At 47.0% G+C, this 22,667-nt stretch overlaps 1 protein-coding gene across 2 annotated transcripts; it reads right to left on the bottom strand.

Moving 5' to 3' along the window:
* Positions 1-2: 2 nt before the first annotated feature.
* LOC135806222 (uncharacterized) lies at positions 3-20,242 on the bottom strand. Of its 2 annotated transcripts, XM_065320381.1 has the most exons (11): positions 20,132-20,242; positions 19,483-19,628; positions 10,940-11,014; positions 8,109-8,147; positions 7,664-7,903; positions 6,878-7,117; positions 5,589-6,044; positions 5,172-5,252; positions 4,785-4,916; positions 3,422-3,699; positions 3-1,399 (listed from the first exon to the last, which is right to left on the bottom strand). In XM_065320381.1, the coding sequence occupies exons 3-11, from the start codon at positions 10,995-10,997 to the stop codon at positions 1,022-1,024; spliced, it is 1,902 nt and encodes a 633-aa protein (XP_065176453.1). In that variant the 5' UTR covers positions 10,998-11,014; positions 19,483-19,628; positions 20,132-20,242; the 3' UTR covers positions 3-1,021. The 2 variants fall into 2 exon arrangements, with proteins under 2 accessions (XP_065176453.1, XP_065176452.1); XM_065320380.1 differs by lacking the exons at positions 19,483-19,628; positions 20,132-20,242 and adding an exon at positions 13,763-14,625.
* Positions 20,243-22,667: the final 2,425 nt, after the last annotated feature.

Below are 22,667 nucleotides of genomic sequence, written 5' to 3'. Positions count from 1 at the left end.
AACTTGCTTCACTACGTGACTTACTCAATGACGGCGGTTATGAAGGGATATAAGATCATCCGATGACAGGATGTGATGGAGTTGATGATAAGAATGAACAATAGCAAAGGTTCAATTAGATACAAACTGACTAAAGCACGGACGGGGGCGCATAAAAACTGAAAAGAAGACCAATAAGAAGACGGTGAAGACTAAGTGAAGACGGTACAGAAGAGCGGGGGACAACAGTTGCCATGATGAGCACGGGACGGACGAGAGGAAATATAGCACAAGTATGTGCAACGATCATGTGATAAGCCATTTCACTAGTGCTGTGAGGAGAGAGAGGTAAAAACAGGGACGAGAGTTCAGCTATCAGTAGTATAATACGTTCAGAGTTGGTATTGGAGTGCGGGTAGATGTATGCTCAGAGAACACGTATTTCATGCAGGAGGAAATTGTTCCTAAATTCATACATGTGCAGGCAATAAATGCACCTATGTATGGCAAGTAGAATTATGAACGTGGTCGACACCTTTGTGAAAATAAGACTATTTGATATGCCAGAAATTAACTAGAACAGCGATGATCATGTCTTTTCTTACGTACACACATGTGACTCTCAAAAGGGGAATTCTGAAACTAGGGGAGGGGGTACAGAGGGATAGAAAAAATTCCGACACTAACGCCAAACGTGGACTACTAGTTTCTATTATGACAGGTCAGAGAGAACTCTTCACTTGAAGACCTGGAGCCATGTCATCCCAAACTCAACTACACTGTATATTCAAGAAGAGACAAGAGAGAGATTCAGCCACAAGTTACCCAAGACGATCACAACGAGAACAATGCAAATATGATAGCAGCTTCGCAAGTCAATCCGGATCCGGTGCAAGATGTGCTCCCCGAAACGCAAGTGTTGACGTTGGAAACACACAATCAAAGCACTATTCACACCAGGGAGTAGTACAATACGCTTTTTTCTACTCCCTGATTTGCACAGCAGCAGCAGCAGCACTGCCAAGGCACATCAGTGAAAATGTCATGACACCATAGCAGTTGACGGTGCTTGCAGCAGATCGCGTCCATGCTCATGTGACACCTGCATCTGCTGTGCTTGCAGCTGTGCCCAAGTCTCCGCAGCCACAGCTGGTGCTCCGTTGCCTGCAGAGAGTGTAGCAATGCTGGAGGAATGCAGGGGGTCCTCTGCGCTCGGCGGTGGCGGCACTAGAGATGAACTACTCGCCATTACTGTTCCAGCAGTTGCAGCAGGGTGCTGATGATGTAAAGTCGAGCCCGGTAAAGACGCTGTGGATGCCGCTATCGTTGAGTGGTGTTGCACGTCCACTCCAGGCTGCAAACGTGTTTGAAACTGCGCCCCTGCAGTGCTATACACAGGCGTACGGACTATTGTGGAAGCCTGCATATTGTTGTCAAGAAGAATAACAGCAGCAACACACGCACAAGGAGCAACACACACACAAGGGTAAGAATTAGTGGTCAAACGAATGCTGAGAAGCTTCGAACGTTCGTTCTCGAGTCGACATTCGAATGCCAAGTTGACCGCCCAAACGAATATCGTAACTCACAAAACTGTGAACTCTGCACTTGTAGCAGCGATTTTCAAGCATGCAAGCACGTACACACGTCTACTTTTGAAGCCGTGCCGCGCTGTCTTCATGACCAGAGACTACGGTAGGTCTAGTCTGCGCAGTGAACTCTAGTCTGGGTTGAACGTTGCATGCGTGCACCGCGCCCGGCTGTGAAACTGGAAGTGCAGTGCCACAGGCGATTTTAGTCGTGACAACACTCGACGGTCTGTCTGAAATAATAACTATTGCTGAGAGCCGTCGTTGAGTCTTTCTTCATCAAATCCACCCAACGTTCGTCATGGCCGAGAAGAGTAGGTGCTCTGCCGTATGGGATTTTGGAATAGAGATAACGGCTGACATTATCTATATTCTCACGACAATATTGCTACGTGTACTCGGTGCAAGCCGCCGAAAGACTTGGCAGATCATGGCGGAACAACGAATTTACGTAACCATCTGAAGGACGTTCACCATGTCGACTTGGATGGCGCAGGGGCGATACCGAAAAAGGATGGAGGGATAACTGCCTTCTTCAAGGCAAAGAAAGTGCCAGCGGCTAGATCCTCTGAGGCTCTGGATACGACGACCGATTGGTGGAATTTGTGTGCAGAGATCTTCGGCCTGTGAGCGTAGTCACTGGTGCGGGGGTTCCTTTCGCTCATGAACTACCCCGAGCCTGGCTACCTGCAACTCAAGTGACAAAGCTAATTCAGCGGAAGCACGTCGCGGGCCTGAAGTTGCTGGTGCAGTGGTTAGGTGGAGAACCTTGAAAAGACCAGCTCCATGGCGCTGACTACAGACCTGTGGACAAGCAGACGAACGGAGGGGTACATTACCATCACTGTCCACTTCATAAATGAGTCATGGCATCTACAGTCTCTGTTGCAGACTTGCAGTGTGCAACTTCACTTATGATTTGGGTGCCTTTTACAAAAGTTTTAGTGTTACATACTGGTTGGTAGCTATAATTTCTTACTGATTTCTTAATCATGGAACGGGCGACATTCGTTCGGTATTCGTTAGGAACATTCAGAGAAGGTTCGATTCGCTGTTTAGCACATTCGTTTGACCACTAGACTAAGAATGTGTTCATTTTGGCCTACTCGGTAGAGTAGAGTAGAGCAGATCTTGAAAAAGAAGAAAAAGGAGAAGATAGTAAATAGAAGTGTATAAACATACATCCCGAAACTTCGGTAGGTCATCGATGCATTCTGCAGCAAAATCCGTATCGTCCATCCTTCTGCCACATGTACAATGCACGATTTGGTTGAAAATAGTTCCAGTTCAATGGATTCATAGACATCTCTAGACATCTCTAACCTCTACTGCTTCCCACAGACTTCCACCAGCCTATAAACTGGAAAAGTCAGTAGAGAAAGGTACTGTACACGGAAGTCTACGAATTTTCGGCACCTTTAAATTTCGGCCTCCCAGGACTAAAACACATTTTGGCAGCATTAAAATTTCAGCCTGTACTGCATGCTGCTTGCTGCCTGTATACACTGTCACACTGAACCTGGCAAAACATTTTTTCGGCCAAAAATGCCCAGGCCGAAAATATATATGTGCCGAATATTTGTTGACGTACAGTAGAGCCTTTGCTGGACAACATGAATCCACTTTTCTAATTCATTATTCAGATGATGGGCCAGGCCCGAAAATTTGGTGGAATGTAATTTTTGATTTGAATCGCAGCGATGAGACCGTTTTTGGAGTTTGGAGCTGAGAAGTGAAGTTTCCTAAACATGAATCAACCTAAGAAATGTTAAGGCTCACACAAGACCACAGCATGTCTGAAGGCACAGTGTACACTGGACATCAATTCAATGTGAATAAAAGAGAACACGTACCGATGCTGCGGCACTAGCGGATGAAGATGAAGTCGCCACTGTGTTGTCTTCCAGGAGTTCTGTGCAGGCAAATAACCGCTTGTGGAAACGGTGTGCAACGCGCGTGTATAAATTAGCCTGCTGCTCAGTCTGCCGCGCAAGCCGACCTATCCGTCTAACTTCCTTCCGCCCAGCAGACAGCTGCTGTTTTAGTGAAGCAAGTCTCATCTCCAGTGACTTGCTCTCGCATTCCAAATGTGTCGTTCGCTCTTTTGTCGCTTGATATTCAGCATCTACATCTGTTGTGGAAACACAAACGGCAAACAAAGCTCCCAGTGACGGAACCACCACAAATATATTATCTTCGGTGAAAGAAAGCAAGGACGGAAGTACACACACACATATACACCATTGGACCATTGGACGCCCATCGCCGGAGGTGATGATAGCGATGTTACAGCAGAAGCCATAGCAGCTTGTGCTGGGATTGCACCATTCAACAGCTTGCAAGGCTGAAGAATTGACTGCCACTATTCAGCCTGGTCTACACCACACCGCTATGAAGTGGTTTTTTCTGGCCAGTGAATCCCTACTTTTTGGTCTTTTTCATTTTTTTCACGCACACATCACACACGCACACACACACACACACACACACACACACGCATACCACGCTTACAATGGTAATTCCTCATTACCAGAAACTGGTCACGGGGGAGAGGGAAAAGAAGTTCAGAAGAAGTCTTGGAAGAGGACTCAATTGGCTATTGGCAACCCCCAAATCTACAACCTACGGACAGACTTGAAAAATATGACCCCACATATGGGCTCACCACACCGCTGTAATGGCCTATTCACACGACAGGCACTTGCACGTTTTACAGGGACTGATTCACCAGAAAAGTGACAGTGTGGATTCACACGGCTGCACTCAACAACAGGCACGTTTGCATTTTTGAATGATTCACCTACCAGCTGCTAATGATTCACCTACCAGCTGCCATGAGTATTTCAAATTTTCAAAACATGCATACAATAAATATCATGGTGAAAAGAGCCGCGTAAAAAATCAAGTCTTGTTTCGCGCTTTTTGGTGTGAATGTACTCGTGGACGCCACGATTATCGTGAAAGCGGGCCCCCAGCTCGCTTGCACTTTTCAGCCACTTTTCTCGTTCACAAGTGAAATACCATAGCAACGTTCCGGTGCACGTGGATTTGCCTGTCGTGTGAATACCCTATAAGTCTCTGTGTGTCTCTCACACATGCAGTAACATATCTTGGACTGGGTGAGAAGGTAGGCATATGTATGTTCAACTTTGATCAGTACTACCCTGAAGCACTGTTTCAAGAGCATGTCAGCTCCAAGAGTGGACAGGCATGTACCTTCAAATGATCGCGCAGATGAGTCTATTGAAGATTGATGCCGATGGCGCGCTTCCGTGATGACCCCGATCAGATCGGATTGCGACACGCCCATCTTGATGTTCAAAAAGCATTGCGCATAATGAAGCTTTTCTGTACAACACGAAAGCAGAGCATGAGAACAGGTGATGAGAAGAAGAAACAAAACCAAAGCCTGGTCAGAAAGAGAGAGAGAGAGAGAGAGAGAGAGAGAGAGAGAGAGAGAGGGAGAGAGAGAGAGAACAGCAAGAGAAAGCAGGGGAAAAGAAGAGGACATTTCGCAAACGACGCACAGAATAACAACAAAAGACAAATTCCACCACATGCTGGAACTTCACAGCGTGGAATGAAGAGCAAAAAGAAGATTACCTCTCTCAGTCGCTTGCGTAGGTCTCGGGGGAAGGTCAACAATAGGACGGCGCAACATAGGCTGCTCACCCACAATACCCACTGCATACAGGTACGGGCACAAAAGAAATTCAGATTACAGAATAAACCACATACGGGCAACGCATACATGTATACTATTACTGCATGGGAAGAATGCCACAACATGGTGTGCACAAAATTTCCAATAAATTGACCACGAGCCCATGCCAATTCACTTCCATAGCATCGTAAATCCGCAAGAAGAATTCATCCACCAAAATACAGAAATGCACACAAAGACCAGCAAACAGAATCCGTTTCCACGCTGGGATGGACAGTGGAAGCATCCCCGTCCATCATGAACCAGGTGCAGTGTAGATGTACATGCACATAGCACACCGTATTCGACCAACTCACCAGCTTCGTTGGCGTTTCTGGGCATGTAGCTCTCGTGTCTTTTGAGCTCAGCTCTCCGCAGTACAGCCCGTCCACCACGCACCTCCACACTATCTGGCATCATGGTGGGTCTTGCACCATCGCCCGCTGTAGACACATGCTCTTCATCTGGAATAAAGGACGTTAAGTTGTAGCGCTGTGACCAATTGAGGTGCTGGCCATCGCTACCTGTTACTTCATATCCTCCCGCTACACCAGCCAAACCTTTGATGCCAGCCCGCCGTCGTTCCTGCAGGCGTTCTTGCTGTTGCTGTACCTGATTTTGCTGGTTTTGCTGCCATATGGCGGAGCGTTTGCGATAGACACGCTTAAGCTCCTTGCCGCAGATTAAGCAATGCGTTACAAGAGGTGGCGCTGTCTTCTGACACCGAGAACACCATTTTCCGCCTGTTGGACCGCTACCCATGCCTTGCTCACCTGTAAACACATGCACACACAGACACACACCCACACACATTGAGACACACACGGACACGGACACACACACACAGACACAGAAGCAGACAAACACACACCGCAAGGTTCAAAAAAATCTAATCAACTGGCCACATATATAGCATAGAAGGCACCACATCAAAAGTAGTAAAAAAAGTAGTGGAGTCATTGCTTCAAAAGACTGTTATCACAAGTCAACTATCAGGGTGCATACAGGGTCTGGAAAGTTTTGAAAAGGTCTTGCATAAAAAATCCAGACCTGGAAAAAGTCTTAAATATTGCCGAAATTTCAATAGGTCTGGAGAAAGTCTGGTATTTTACCAGTCTGCACTGCAGCACGGCGCATATGTGTATGTGGATACCTACATAACACATGAACATGGGGCGCACCCACCCACGGGCTGAGACCGTGTACAGGATGTACTTGAAACCATGTACCCACAGTACACTGTCTGTAGACATTTACATTGTGATCTTTGCCGCCTCACCGCTGACACACACACTATGCAACATGTACCGTACACAACTCTAAGTTGTCCTACTCGCGAGTCTCCTGCTTGCAGTGAAGCGCAACAAACACGCATGCCACACAAGCCACACGACTTGCAGTCGCAACCGCACAGTGCCGGACGCGGAACACCAAGGAACTCTTGTCAAGTAAGCTTTGGGCACACCGTGTCACGATGTTGTACTCGCGAGATTGCGCCGGCGGACTTGAATGTGGCATGCAGTGGAGTGCAACAAACACACAAACCACACACACACACACACACCACCACACATACACAGCACCACCACCACACATACACACGTACTGTTGTCTCCGTTTCCAAGGTGGTCATCTACGTCGGTACGATGACGTGGCTGTCCCGACACTGTCGTTGCCCTGGCCACTAATGCAGCACGGCGTTTGGCAGTTGCCGGCCGAGAGGAAATGTTGGCGCAGCGGCGACGGTACTTGCGCTTGACCGGTCTGCCACACGCTGTGCACTCCGTGCAGTTCTCGGGCATGTACAGAGCGCAGTGCCGGCACCACTTGCTCCGAGCTCCTTTCGCTGTGACACATATGCACATACAGATAGACACACAGCCATCACCTCAACATGCATCAATGCTTGCAATCAAACTGATGGTTGATGGTGGCTATAAGTTAATCAAGCAGATAAGGTCCTAAAACCAAGAGGCATCTCTCACAATAGGGTGGTCCCAGTCAGGACAACATGACAACTCACTCAGCACAGAAGTAGTACAGTGCTGGCAACTGAAATCCAACCCCTGAGCGGTGCGCTCACATCGCAAAGACCCAAAACGGGACAGCAAAACTACGAAATAGAGACAGCTAGAATTTGAACGCATCGCTAAGAGGTCGGATTTCAGTTGCCAGCACTGTACATCAGATGTTAGAAGAGAAAGAATATTCCTGGTCAAGTTACAATGGTGTAAAGTTACCGATATTCACTTAACAGTTCACCCCCCCCCCCCCCCCACACACACAAACACACACCTGATATACAGCTATCAATGGCTTGGTCACACGCTACAGAGCAGAGAAGAATGGTCGAACGCGGAGAATGGAGGGAGAGACCAAGAGATTCACTCACGTTTTGGACAATCATCCTGTTCAGCGTCGTCTCCATGTCCAGCTTCCATTGCTTCTTCTCCGCCATCATTCATATCATCAACATCATCACCGTCATTGTCATCGTCAGCAGTTCCCATTGCCATCGGTGCGTCCTGTCCGGTTTCACGTAAGTTAGTGTTGCCACATCTAGGGCATGTCACCGCTGTGGATGTGCATGCTGCCTGGCAATTTGTGCACCACCTACGCCAGCGACGGGGTCCTACGCGGAAGGAGCAATGATACACAAGGCAAATTGAGCATTACATCGCTTGCCAAGAGGAAGTAAAGTGGACACCAAAAGATTGTTCACACTCATCGCGTTCAGGCATTGTCTCACTAATACTGGCCAGCTTTCTGCTGATCTGAAATACCGCTACCTCACAACGCAAACTCACTGGGCACTGCCAGCAGCGCATAGAACTTACGTTCAGTTGGTATGGTTTGTTTGTCATCGTCGTACTCCACTGGAAAGAGAAAACACACAACAGAGACCGAGGTCAGAGCTAGCAGGCAGGCTGCAAGTAGTCACGTGACCATACCACACCACAGAAACCCGCTTGCAAGTGGCTCTCTCTAGCAAACTCCCATTGAAAAGTATGCATATCATGGTGCTAACACTACATGACAAGCCCGAAGTGCACCCCAACAGTTCTCAATGTTGCTGCACTTCATCCCTCATGTACTATATGACAAGATTCTTACATGGTATCGTATTTTAAAATGAAGAAAAAAACGTAATGAAAGCTGCAGGCTCAACTCGCCGAGTTGAAATAAGCTGTGTGTAAGCATTATTCCGAATCCCTTCTCAATTCGATAGCGAGTTCAACCCGAGCGTTCTCCATGGCCTGGCTTGCCAGTTCCAGTTCATTACTCAATGCATCCCTGTCACGTTGCCATCTCAGGGCTTCATGTCGCCGCATGTCTGCTTCTCTTTGCAGCCGCTCTACTTCAGCGTGTAAAGACCCGAGCTGCGTTTGGTAGGCTAGCTCCCTCGATGGTACTCACGTCGCTCATCAGCAATGCTGGGAGTTGGGGACGAAGACGGGTCCAGTCGACCCCGGGAATTCGCCTCCTCTTCTTCTGGCTCTGCCAATGACAGATTTGCCTCAGCAACAGCCTTCTGCGCTTGTACTAGTGGTAGCTTTGCCCTTCGCCGTGCTAGTCTGCCACTGCTACCAGAGCTTCTCTTTCCTGTAGTTGCACTTCCATCCGCAGGCGTGCTGATCATTTCAGCATCCATACTCTGCTTAGCCTTTGGACCCTCGTCAGGTGTGCTGATCTTTCTTCTTTCTTTTTCCTTCTCAATTCGGACCTCATCGCAACCAATGTGCTGAGTCGATCCACGTCTAGTCATACAACGGCTCACACAATTATTCTTGAAGACTGTATAAGGAACTTTCTCAGGTTTACGAACTCGCATTCCAAATCTTGTTGAACTTATTCAACTCTGTGAACTAAAGAACTTAGTGCAGGCGTACAATTTAGTAAGTAACAAAATGCAATACACTGAGCATGAGGAGAGTAGCATAGTGTGCTTATATAGCGAGCAGCAAGGCGATAATGTTATCAGCAAGCTGACAAGAGAAACAAGCGGGATATGCAAGAATCTAAAAGAAGGCTCAGGAACAAGGACCAGCGTCTAGAAGATGCTATAGCTAGTGCCATGCAAGAGCTTAATGTCGCACCTTACAGATGTGTGAACAAAGAAGTGCGCCAGCATGTATAGTGTGCATAGGAAGTTGCCACATGTGACAAGTGCAGGGATGAATTTACTGTTATTTTTGCATAGCAGTTTTTGCTACACATAATCTCAATTGTGTAGCAATCTTTGATTTTTGATTAGCACAAAAAAGATGTCTGTGTACATGTCCCGCTAGCTTCCACCCTACATGTGGTTACTTGCACCATACATGTCCACGCAGATTGAGAGTATTCACGTTCCACCTACACTGCAATATATGCGTATGGATAGCCTGTATGTATCACAGTTTTCTGCTAGTCGCGGTGATTTTCGAGTAGCAGTAGATCGATTTTGCATAGCAAACTGCGATGCAATACCGGATGAATTCATCCCTGAAGTGCAATGTACATGCGTGATACCTGCAAGATAGGTGACAGTTCCTTCGCGACACAAAGCCGTTGTGCTACTTGGTCCGCGTCAGCAATATTGTCGCTTATCTTTCGACAATTTGAACTTAGCTTTTGGACATGAACGCGTGCACTTGAAGGGATAAAACTTGGTACGATGGACGGTAAGGTATAGAATGACAACTAGCTGTGAGGAATTTATTGTCCACGGAAGGGTTCCTACTTTTTTCGGTCCTCCTCGTCGCTGCTCTCGGCGCTGGTGACAAATATTTTTGCTCGGGATCGACTCTCTTGCTTTTGCAAGCTCATCTCTCTTCCTCTCCGCTGCCTGGCTATTTTCTAAAGAGAAGTCGATCGTGACGGTCGCCTTCTCTATAGGACGTGGCGTGGGCGGCACGACAGCCTGTGTGGTTCGAATCAGCCGCCGTTCTTTGCAAGATTTTATTTTGAACGACGACGACAACGCGTACAGTACTTGCAAATCTCCACGACGCTCTGGATACTCCGAGCGTTGAGCTGGAGGTAAGGGAGCTGCGATCTCAGCTTGACGAGCGATCCCTGAGGTGAGCGATCTCGGCCGTTCAGCAAAATGGAGCTGATTCCGAGTAACCGATTACTTTCATGCAGCTTGCGCTGCTCTTGCCTGCACAGCGTAACAAGATTATCTATTTTGATGCGGCGCTGTATCAATAAGAATCACCCACCCGTCGCTCTCGAAATCCACTCGAACTCTAGCTAGACCTTTCAGGTACTACAGTCCATTTCAAAACTATAGACGCGTAGGGTTTTGAAATATTTCAAATTTGGCTGGAACTTTTTGAGAATAGTTTTCGGAATACGATGTGGTATAGATGCTGGCATAATGGTTTTTGCCTAGGTACGCGTCTATAGTTTTGAAATGGAAGGTAGTATCCTAACTTGCTAACCAAAATTGGGATGAAATGGGCTGCCAAGTAAGCATTGGCGACATATAAACAAAGCTGAAAGATAAGCGACAATATCGCGGACGCGGACCAAGTACATGAATGGTATGCATGGGAGGTAAGTACAGAGCATCTAAAATGGTAAAGTCATGATGCGTGACCTCCAAGCGTTCACATGCTGTCAATGGGTGACACAACTATTAGTTCCTTGGCCTATGCTCATACATATTCCAACAAACATTTACCTTCCACCATCTGTTGCTCCATTTGTTGCTCTTTGGCTTCTAAACGCTTTCGCTTCATACGCCGACCGTACGCACCTGCAGAGCAGAAGTCACAGAATCAACACAAGCAAAATCAATCAATCAAAAAGGCTCAATGGATTGCCATCATTGCCCCTATCACAAAGAAAAGAACATACTCGTATGTGGCAAGTGCCCACCGATACTAGTGTGATCTAATATACCCTGATACGAAAACCCTCACCTCACCTTCTATTCTGAAAAAAATCTGCGTCACTAATTAAAGGCCAGTCAACAGCAAAAACCCTCATGAATATCCCAATAGCATTTGCTGAATAGTGTACAGATAGGATGCATTATAAATTCTATTTCAAACTCAAAATAGCAGCTGTGCACTACACTCCGGATATTGACGGTACGGTATTAAAAGTTTTTTTTTTAAAGAATTTCGAAGCTCCATTGTAGCCTTGTCATATTTTCAGTGCACCCAACTCGCAACACACAAACAGTCCTTGGCTACACGACGCACACTAATTGTCCAAATTTTCACCCAGAAGGGCGTGTACTGAAGGTATTAAAAGTACCCTGAATAATCCAAAGTTTCGGTTCAGGCTTCAGGAGCTGCATCTGGGCCTTTGATCCTACAAGTAGTAAGTTCTTGAAGTATGAGGGTGGAGGCGTTGCTATGGATTCGGAAAGCTCAGTCTAAGCGAGAGTAAAGGCCGATTCATACTTCATGTCGCGTACGGGAAAGTCATCGCGCGACCGTCGTGCGATGACTTTACCGTACGCGAAATAGTTGAGCTCAGATCAACTTTTTCGCGAAGCGACACGTTTCCTGTACGCGAAATAAAGTATGAATCGGCCTTTATGTGAACCATGATTTTTTTGTCAAGGTGGTGGGAAGGGAGAGATGTGCATTATGCTCCGCCTCACAATCTCAAAATACAGTCAACTTCGGTAATAACGACTGCGGATATAACGACAATTAGCGAATAACGACAGAATTTCCATGCCCAGAGCGAAGTCCCATCTAGCTGTAATACATATTATAATGAAACTTCGGGTATAAGGACACTATTCTGATGCCCCGCCGAGTGTCGTTATACGCAAAGTTGACTGTAGTCAAATGCACCATACTGGAGGCATGAACCAGGAACCAGGGCTTTATCACTACATACATGTACCCGCATGTTTCTCCGTAGCGTTTAGCGTGCATTCAACAAGCACCGTGCACTGCTGCACACCACTGCATTATGTAATTTATGGTTGACCCCCAGGAGCAGTGGACACAGTGGAACAGGGCAACTGAGGCGCACCTGTCGATTGAGATGGACCGAGTGATTCGTACAAAACCAGTATAAAAACTTCGGGCAGTACGCGATCCCAAAAAAGCACACATGTTATTTTGCAAACTGAAGTCATAAGAAAAAGACTCCCACTATTTCAAGTGTGCGATAATGTCCCCATTGAAATTTACAAAAATTACAATTTCAACAAAGGTGCAAGGGTGATTGTATTATCGCATAGCGTGAGAACAGTGCAAAAGAAGCTTATGCATTCAGAAGGAGAATGTCATATCTCACACTTTACATTTACTACGGTAAGTACAAATTTTCGTTTACGAAATCTTTCGTTAGACCACTTCACCAGCAGGTTCGTTACGTACTAAATTTCGTTTTTGGTCCAGGTCTGTCACCCCGAACGTTCAGAAAAAAAACTTACCGGTAAGTTATTTCGTACCCCCTAACGAATATAGCGAAAGTTAATTCCAAACGAAATATATACAGTAGATTTTCACACATTCCATTTTTCTTTTACACTGTTCTCATAGTATGTGCTACCGTATTAACGGCACATATAGGCGCATGCGCCTGTATTGGGTTTATAAGCGCACTCTCACTTATAAGCGAAGTACTACCAAAATTATCACTTTGACACAATCACGGATAAAAGTCTGTAAACAGCATACAGCATACAGGAACTATGAAACTGACACTACAAGACCTAGTCAAACACAAAGATTCTGGCAAACGAACTCTGATCGCGCATGCGCATTTAGGTGAAAATATTTCATTTTTGAAAATTGGATGCGTAGCAAAAATTCACTTATATGTTATAAGCGCATGTGCTTATATGACATTGTGCATTAATTGGGTAATACAATCACCCTTGCACCTTTGTAGAAATTGTAATTTTTGTAAACTCCCACCAGTACCAGCATTTATACCTAGCTCTACTACACTGTATGTAGTACCAGGCGCGTGCGCCGTATGGGTTCCTGGGTGCCCGGAACCCCCCTTTTTCGCTCAAAATGCAGGATTTTGCTTCTTTTTTTGAAAATTTCCCGGGAGGCCCCCTGCAACCCCCCCCCCCCCCTTGAAGGGCACCGGCGAACGCGCCTGAGTACTACCGCACCTTCATGTTTTCTGGATTGGATTCTGAACAATAAAAGTACACTAAATTGACATCATTTCAGGCAAGGCTACCAGCCCCCCCCCCCCCCCCCCATCCTTAAAGTCCACCCCGGCCCCTCTCAAACTCCTCTCGACGCATTCATCCCTGGTTTGTCCATTCCTCAAAACCAAGTTTGGCAACAGGATACGTATACAAGCTCACCGTGGGGTTGCCATTGATCCAACAAAAAAAGCACTGCTTATTCATGGTGCATTATAACGCACACAGGTACTAAAATCAAAACAATTTCTACAAGGAGAACAACTGACTGCAATTCAATAAGCAAACAAAAAACTCAACGGATAGCCCCACAGCAAGCACAACTGAATGACGTTCCATTCACCATTGCAATCAACAAATATCACTAACCTGGAAAACCGCTGCGTCTTTTTCTACCAGGAGTTGATAACCGCTTGCCACAATGAGTACAATTGGGTTGCTTCGATTTAAGAATTGTTGAGCAATTAGGACAGCGACGACGACCACGACCTGGTCCAGGAACAGGGACGTTCGAAGCTGAAACTTGTACTACTGAATCGACAATCTTTTCGTCCATGTTGTCGTCTTCATCAGAGTTTTCATCACCATCACCGTCAGCATCACCATCGTTCAGCGATTCAGGCAGACCAGACTCAGTAATAACTTCTTCAGCACCAATTTCAGTCTCACACTCCTCATCGTCAACCATTTTGTCTACGCCTTCTTCACCTGGATTACCTCCGTCTTCGTCCTCTAGATTGGAATCTTGCGAAGGGTCTCCCGGTGCATTTTCATCAAATAATGATAGTACAAGAGAAATATTCTCAATGCTAATCAAATATACTTTGCCTGTGTGCTTCGTAATAACTTCTTGGCGTTTCAACGCGGCTACAACAACCTTGTCAGCAAGAACCATTCGTGCTTTAGAGCGATTCACACGATTGTGAATATTCGCTCTGTTTACACCAGGCAGCAATTTTGAACATATCTCCACAAAACAACACCATTTCGATTCACCGATTGAGACAGTCGTCAGGTGTTGACCACGAACGGTGAAGATTCCCAACTCCACGTCGTCTTCCATATTATCTTATCAGCTAAATGGTACACCACTTCTTCGTCTTCTTCAAAACCAAAGTAAACAGTCCATCAACGTTACTTTCAAAACTACCTTTGGATGGCATTCATGACAAACACACAGCAGTCAGCACTATACAGTCAAGCATGATTAGAACTGATGCACTTCACTTTTCTTCCACTTCCAGCTTTACTTTGAACTGGTGCATTCCCCGTGATCTGAGATTTATGCACAACAAGCGCTAGATGCCCGCTAGCGCTAGCGCGCTTCCCCAGGCCAGTGTACCAGGTGTGCTGTGTAGTGTATCCACTCCAAACCCCATGAGATTTCCGTCAAATTTGTCTAAATCGCAACTTGTACTCTTGACCCTGTCTTACTTTTTGGTCCCGTATCCATGATCTGATGATCACTCTACTCTAGATCTAGTTTCTCGTCCGGAGCTCAGCTCAGCTCACCTCACTTGCCACGCTGTAGCTGTAGAAGTGTAGTGTGCCATAATCCATGGACCACATGCACATAGAGTTGGCGATGCGCACTTACAACTCGCAGATATAAGGCTTGAAAGTGATGACGTCAAAAACGGCCAGGGAGTAGTAATTTGACATCAGATTTCTATTTTGGATCCACTAAGGTGTGACTTTGTTTATGGGCGATTCACACGACAGGCAAATCCACGTTTACAGGAAAGTCACCATGGAGATATTCCTGCGGGTGACCAAAATTTGCCCGCGGGAATCAAAAGTGTCCATGGCCTTTTTGCCCGCGGATGCACTCATCTGCGGGCACTTTTACAGTTATGAGGCTGTGAGGTCGTACTATTGTACGGTAGTCTTGAACCCTGGTTGTTTGGCCTTTGTTTTTGGTAGGGGTGAAACAATTATACCGAATATTCGAATAGTCGTTTGGATTTTTCAAATATAATCGTACTCGGAATAAATCAGAGTACTCGCTCATACATGGTACATGCATTTGCCACAGAAGTCTGCATTTCAGAGCAGCAGTCAGCAGATATTGATGTGCAGACTGTGTGGTGAACACTTGTACACGAGTAGAGAGAGCCCAAATGACCCACCAACCAATACACCCGAGAAAAGGACTGCCAATCGGTTCAATCAGGGTTGTATCATGTGATTTTTAAGGCCATTGGTGTGCGATTTTTAGGATATCAAGAATACTCGAATACTCGAATATTCGATCGGAGAAAATCAGAGTACTCGAACTCGGGTTCTCAGTGCCAACTTTCACCCCTAGTTTTTGGGTACTCATTCCAAATCACCACAGTAACGCCGTATACTCACCGGATACTCGCGGGAGCTCTGGCCGCCACCCGCGGCCGTGTGAACTGCAGCCTCACGTTTCACTTCCTGCGGGCACTTGACAAACGTGGATTTGCCTGTCGTGTGAATCGCCTATTAGGAAGGTTCCGGAGTACGATTTTTCGTGCCAAAATCCGTAGAGGCGCTACGGATTTTTTATACGTCGTTTTCGAGCAGTGAAATGTTCCGGAGTACGGAACTTATGTGTTTGCCGTCATTGCCTAGGTTACGATCACAAACACGTCACATTCCCGCGCTATGCCTTTTTATTTTGAAAATTTGTACCGAAATCAAAACTTCCCGCGGAAACTCCATGTTTCTTGTACCAAATTTGTACGCGAAAAATCTTTCTGCACCCGATGACGCAAAATCTCCATACGAAACATGGTTCGTGTGAAAGCCAGTCCACACGGATTCTCCGTGCCGAAAAATCGTATGGAGCACGCTTGGAAAAATCCGTAGCGCCCACACGGATTTTGGCACGGAAAATCGTACCCCGGAACCTCTCTATTGCCTCAGTATGTGGGTGCATAGCAACCCACTCATGTCGTATGCAGGGGTGACTTTTACTTCGCCACCAGTTGTAACCCCGCCCCCAGTAGCCAAATCAGTCAGTTTCACTGGTTACATCACCTTGCTGTGAGTAAGACGGCCTGAAACGTGCTTGGATCCATACAAAAACTGGATCCAAGTGGATTCAATTTTTGAAATTGTTGCTATGCTGTGACGTAGCACTTTCAAGCCCTATTGCACTGGTTGTGTTGGTAGAGGCGTGCATGGTACGAGGGGCTCGTACGAATGAAGCCATAGCTTGCTACCAATGTATATTATTATTATTATGTCTTCCAGCCTGCTGTTCCGTAAACCCCTTCCTTTTGCTCAATTGCACACACTGTCCAATATGACTGGAGTCCACGGTTTGCCAAATACTTGCCATGGTCCTGATGTGGATTTTTTTCAACACACTGCAGTCCTTGAAAACACCGCCATTCCGGCAACGGGCTCTCAGCTGCACCAAATAAATAACTTTATTTCGCCCATTGGGCATCATCAGGGCATGCCTAATGATGCCCAATGGGCGAAATATTGGCAAAGTTATTTATTTGGTGCAGCTGAGAGCGTGTTGCCGGAATGGCGGTGTTTTCAAGTGCAAGATATACGCTGCAATGGAGTTTATTTTTTAATTTTTTTACTAAGTACTAGTACACAACCTACTCGTCAGAAGGGGAGAAGACAACAGAGTATACAATAACAAAAACAGCAGGGAGAGTAGGGGCTGCAAAGCAAGCCTGTCAGCAAGCCCACAACACCGACCTATGGTCGGCGTTAACGTGAGCTTGGGCACCATAGCCTAAAAGAAGGGGGTGATTTAGTGCGCCAACGGAAGGTGAGGTAGAATGGTTGAGGAGAGAGAGAGAAAATGAAAGAGAGAAAGAGAGAGAGCTTTTTGGGAATTCTGAAGAAACGTTTTGACACTGCAGTCCTTCCGAAGTATTATTTATTATCATGTCTAGAACATCTGATCGGTCTCTATGAATATCTGTCTCCCCGTGAGCAGATACAACCTCTGCCATCTTGGGTGCCTAAACCAGCACATGGTCATGCATGTATTGTGCGCGATCTAGGGATATACGAAATCGATCGATTTTGCTGCACGGTCAATCGATTTTGCTGCGCGATCTGTCGATCATCGACGTCGCGTAGACAGCTAGCTCCAGATCGATCGCGCAACTGTCGAACAATCGCGCAAAAAAAGAAAAGCCAAATCGGTCGATTGTGAGCCGGGGGCGGAGTAGGTATTTTACTACTCCCTGGTGAACGGCATCATTGTCATGCATGGCATGGATCAGCAGCGCTAGCGCTAGGTGCGCACTGGGGTACTCCCGTAATGCCCGCTACCGGACGTGGCGGGTTGCGCTGTACATGCAGCAGCTAGCTACGGAGTTTCTGTGTACGTGTAGAACTGTTCGTGCAAGGGAAAACGGTCGGTAATAAGAGCAGGTGGTCGCTGAACCCAGAGGTCGCTTACACCAGGGTTTTTTTAAGAAATCCCCTGAAGTCATCATCTGGCGGTGTTCACGTGGCTAGCAAATCATGCAAACCAGCTAAAAATGTTCGCATAAGCCACTTCGAATAGATACAAAAGACCATAACAGTTTCAGAAAAAGAAGAAATATGCGGACAGAAGACAAAAACTAGGGTGCCGACACCACTCGGGCACAGATGCCCACCCAACCGCTTCGGTCAGCAGCAAGGGCACGGAACGCCTCCAGATCGACTTTGCTTGACAAGGAAAGTCCAATCCGCTTGGCATCATCTTGTAGTAGCGTTGGTAGTGTGTGTCTTGGTCGTCCCCTCCAGCCCGCTGGACGAGGCTCTGCGAAGTACGCTCCCATGGCCAGTGATGGTGGGGAGTCAGCCGGGAGCCGGAGGACGTGCCCAAAGAGCCTCCACCTAGCTCTCAAGATGATAATGCCGAGAGGAACCGCGCCGGTACGCTCATAGAGCCTCTCGTTCCTAATCCGATTCGGGAACACAATGCCGATTAGCGCCCGCAGCTGTTTTCGGTGTCTTATGATGGGCTAATAGTCGGCTGCGTCCGAGCACTCAGTTCGGGGCCACTTTCCTCGTTCGGGGCGAAAGTGACGCTACGGGATACGGCCTCCATGTGCGCTCCAGTTGCTTCCTGCTGCTTGCTTCCACGGTTGCTCCTATAGCTGGTACGATAAATGGTGCATGCGCAGGCTGTTGAGAGTACTGGCGGGCAGCTCCGAGGAGGACCTTGACAATCATGGTGTACTTACTTCCAAAGGAGACACAAACCTCCTCCTTCAACTCCACGATTTGTGCAGAAAGTCCATCCACGCATCATTGGATGCCGCCTCTGGGTCTCTCGACTTGCTGACATAAGTTGTCATCGTCTGCAGCAAACTGACCCGCACGTTTTCTCAATGCCCGGAAGAGAGTAGAGCAGTTTCATCGGCTCACCTGTCAGCCTGTCGGCATGGCAACATGACAATGAAAATGGCATGCCTACCTCTTCCTCTCCTGGTCCTACTACAGGTGGAGTCCTGATAATTCAAATAGGGCTTACTCCGAACATACCGGTTATCCGGTATATGTAATTTGAAGTTTCGTCAAGGACCGATTTCTATCAACACGATTTGCAGATAACAATGTCTGACAATTCCAACTTCAAACTAGGCAGAAACCACATACATAGAAAATGTATGGGATTTGTGTAACTGAAATGCCAGAAAAGCGAGAAAATAATGCTAACCTAACCAGGGCTCGAACCCGGGACCTTGCTTGTCATGAGCAATGCTCTAACCATCTGAGCTATGGGTGCAGGCCGAACTAGAAGCCTTTCACTCCAAAGGCAGGTTGGTACCCCAGGGAAGGGAAAATTTGTCAGCGCCTTCTAGGTTCACTCTGGTCCTATAGCTCAGATGTTTAGAGCATTGCTCATGAAAAGCAAGGTTCCAGGTTCGAGTCCTGCCGGTGGGGTCGGCATTTTTAATAACTACTAAATATTGAATCCCAGGCTGTGGTCACTTAGTCAAAATCTGGATGCAGATCCAGATACCAGATCCAGCAGATGCCCTTGAATCAATAGACCATTTTTCACACCATTGCGACTCCCATGATGATGAAGACAAATTAATGGTGATAATAAAGCTTATCCACGATGCCATCAATGGCACGGGGCAACTCACGTGTATGTGCTCCACTCCTTCGAAGAAAGACTTGCTCGGCTCAAGTGTGCAGGTATAGTGTCACCTTCACAACACTTGGACCCCGTGCTGAACGTCTTCACTGGCACTACATAAGCATCATCCCAGCCGGCGGTGGAGCGTGTCAGCTGCAGATCGACACAAGACACACCAAGCAGCCAGGTCTGGTAAAAAGAAGCCCCGAGGAAAGTAAGGGTATGCTGCCTAGCTAGCCACACTGCAAAAGGGCAATACATGTGTGCAAAGATGGTCTGACCTCGGAACAGACAGCGAAAATTTGTACAGCAGCCACTACCTGACCCGCCAGGATCTAGGAGAGCAGCTAGCATGTGCCGAAACGTTACCAGCCTACAAGTACATGTACCTGTATTGACTATTGTATGTGCCCCGCAACTGTCTAATGCCCCCCCCCTACATGATGTCCTACTGATCTCTGAAGGGGAAATTATAACGTAAGTAGACTTGGCTGGCCTCCTTCATTCTGAGCAACACGCCTCGGATGTTGAAGGGAATTCCATTTTTACTCACCGGACTACGATGCCAGCACCAGTAAGCGCCAGCATAATATATAGATCTCCGCATATTGACATGTAATTGCATGTTATTTGGCAAATGAAGTATATCAACCCACCTTTTATTGTCAATCTTCCTTTGTACTTTGAGTCACGAAGAGGAGAGCACAATTGGAACCTGATTATGTCGAAAAGACACAACAAGGCGGTATGAAGGTTGTTCACAACGGATATGCCTATGTCAAAGAGAAGTCGGGCAATGGAGGTGTCATTTACTGGAGCTGCGAGCAAAAGGACGGACTGAGCTGCAAAGGAAGATTGAAGACGGATGAAGGGGCTGTTACAGCTGCTACTGGAACACACTGCCACGCCGTGACCTGACGCTACAAGAAGAGACACTGTAAGAGTAAGGGACTCCATCACAGAGCGAGCGGCAACAACACAGGAATCCACCCACACCATCGTGCAAGCAGCGGTAGGAGCCACCTCGCAGGAAGCAGCGACTCAGCTTCCTTCTGTGCGCAGCCTAAAGCGGAAAGCGCAGCGAGAACGGGTGAAAGCTCACAATGCCCCACCCAATCTCGGGTCACTCCAGGAAATCGTTCTTCCTGAGGCGTACACCATGACCTCCGGGGGAGACATGTTCCCGCTGGATGATAACTGTTAGTGGTGCGGAAACAGCACAGCAGAGGTTGCTGGCACAGCAGAGGGTTCTAGCACAGCAGAGGTTTCTGGTTTTTTCGATAGCAGATAACATGGATTTACTGGCGAGACATGATAACTGGCACGCAGATGGGACGTTCAAGACGGTGCCAGTGTTGTTCTACCAGATCTATTATGATATCAGTGCGCATCGAGGGGTCCTTCCTTCCACTGGTATACGCCCTTTTTTCCCCAACAAGACGCAAGCGATCTATGAGCAGTTACTGCAGGTTCTAATTGGCCACACAGAGGCTTTGGAGCCAACTACCATCGTCACCGACTTTGAATTGGCAGCTATCAAAGCCTTCAAGGTGAAGTATCAGGACGTACAATTATAATGACGCGAGGATGCTACTTTTACCTCTGCCAAAATGTCTATCGGCATGTGCAGGCGTATGGCCTTCAAGAACGGTAGGGCCAAGAGCCTCAGTTCACTGTCCAAATTCGAATGTTGCCAGCATTAGCGTTTGTGCCCACAGGCGATGTTATACATTATTTTGAGCTACTGGAGGACATTCTGCCAGATGAGGCGGGGGGGGGATGTCGTTGCCTACTTTGAGCAATTTACATCGGACTCTCAGAGGAAATGGACAACGGTGGATGCCAATGTTCCCCATCCCCATGTGGAAAGTTTACGAGCGCATCCTAGGCAGCGAGAACAGGACTAACAACGCTCAGGAAGGATGGCCCAGGAGATAAGCCTCAGTTGTTTTGTGTCACCACCCAACCATATGGAAAGTTATCGACGCATTTGTCCAGGAACAAAGCTCAACTGAATGTGAGGGCAAGCGGCTGGTGGCTGGCCACAGTGCTACAAAACGAAAGAAGAAATACGCAGACTGTGGCAGAAGGCTGAGGACCCTACTTCACTCATTCAAGGCACGGCCACCTCTGGAATTCCTCAGAGGAATTGCACATACTGTAAGACATGTATATGTAACGAGGAAGCAAATCCTAACGTTTTAACGGATGACATTTCTTCGTTATAATAAGATCCGTTGAGGCCGTACTGCCTCATATATGCTGTGTGTGGATATGGCAGAATACTGAAAGATCGTTAGCATATCTTCTCGTTAACCTATGAATTTTGGACAATCGTTAAATTTGCGACTCGTTATAATAACATGTCTTACAGTAACCTGGCCTTCAATGTTGTGGAGTGATTAGCTGGAATTGCAGCATTCTCGCTGCTTGTCTGTCTGTCTGTCTCTCTGTCTCTCTCTCTCATTCTCTCTGTCCTCTATTTGTTCTTTCTTTCGGTGAAATGTCTGTTCGGCGAATTGGCCGCTCGGTGAGCTGTGATTCTGGGAGTTGTATTGTGCATTCTGTGAACTGGGTATTCAGTGAGCTGTCATTCGGTGAGCTGTCGCTCTGTGAGCATCGCTCGGTGAGCTGTCGCTCGGTGAGCAGTCGCCCCTGTGAACTATCGTTTGGTGATATGTCGGGACTTCCTACAGAAATAATATCCTTCAAAGGACAGTACCGAGCACTGCATTTTTCTTTCTCTTTCCTACTCCCTCGTGCAGTCCCGTGCAGTCCCGTGCAGTCCAGTGCAGTCTGCAGTCTGCACTACCATACGGCCTAGTCCTAGTAGGTACATGTACATGATTATACAGTGGAGATTGGGTATAACTACCTAGGATATAACGACAGATTGAGTTTAACGACAAAATTCTGTTGCCCAAGTCGTTCAGCAAGTCCTTTCTGTATGTTACAGATCTGGTATAACAACCTCGAAAATAACGATAGATCAAATTTTACTGACACTTTTTTGGTGCCCGAAGACCTGAAAATGCATCGAATATAACGACTTTCCTCTTGTATCAGGCGGAGTGGCATGTATGGGACATGTCTGTGTTACATGCGCAGACCTCTGGGTCTGGGTCACTCCACTCGTGCTGGTCATTGCACATAGCCATTGTAGCCGCAGTGTAGTGACTATGCATGGCCTTT

Source organism: Sycon ciliatum, chromosome 1 (assembly GCF_964019385.1).
Source record: "Sycon ciliatum chromosome 1, ocSycCili1.1, whole genome shotgun sequence".
In the NCBI taxonomy this organism is placed as follows: Eukaryota; Metazoa; Porifera; class Calcarea; order Leucosolenida; family Sycettidae; genus Sycon; species Sycon ciliatum.
This window is presented reverse-complemented; position numbering and strand designations above follow the sequence as displayed.

What these genes read in the sequence shown, in the direction of transcription:
- LOC135806222 (XM_065320380.1), bottom strand. Translation starts at nt 14,456, where the DNA reads ATGGAAGACGACGTGGAGTTGGGAATCTTCACCGTTCGTGGTCAACAC. An exon ending in CCTTGGAAACGGAGACAACA is followed by an intron (nt 6,045 to 6,877) that starts GTACGTGTGTAT and finishes ATGTGTTTACAG; the next exon opens with GTGAGCAAGGCATGGGTAGC. An exon ending in TACGCAAGCGACTGAGAGAG is followed by an intron (nt 4,917 to 5,171) that starts GTAATCTTCTTT and finishes CGTGTTGTACAG; the next exon opens with AAAAGCTTCATTATGCGCAA.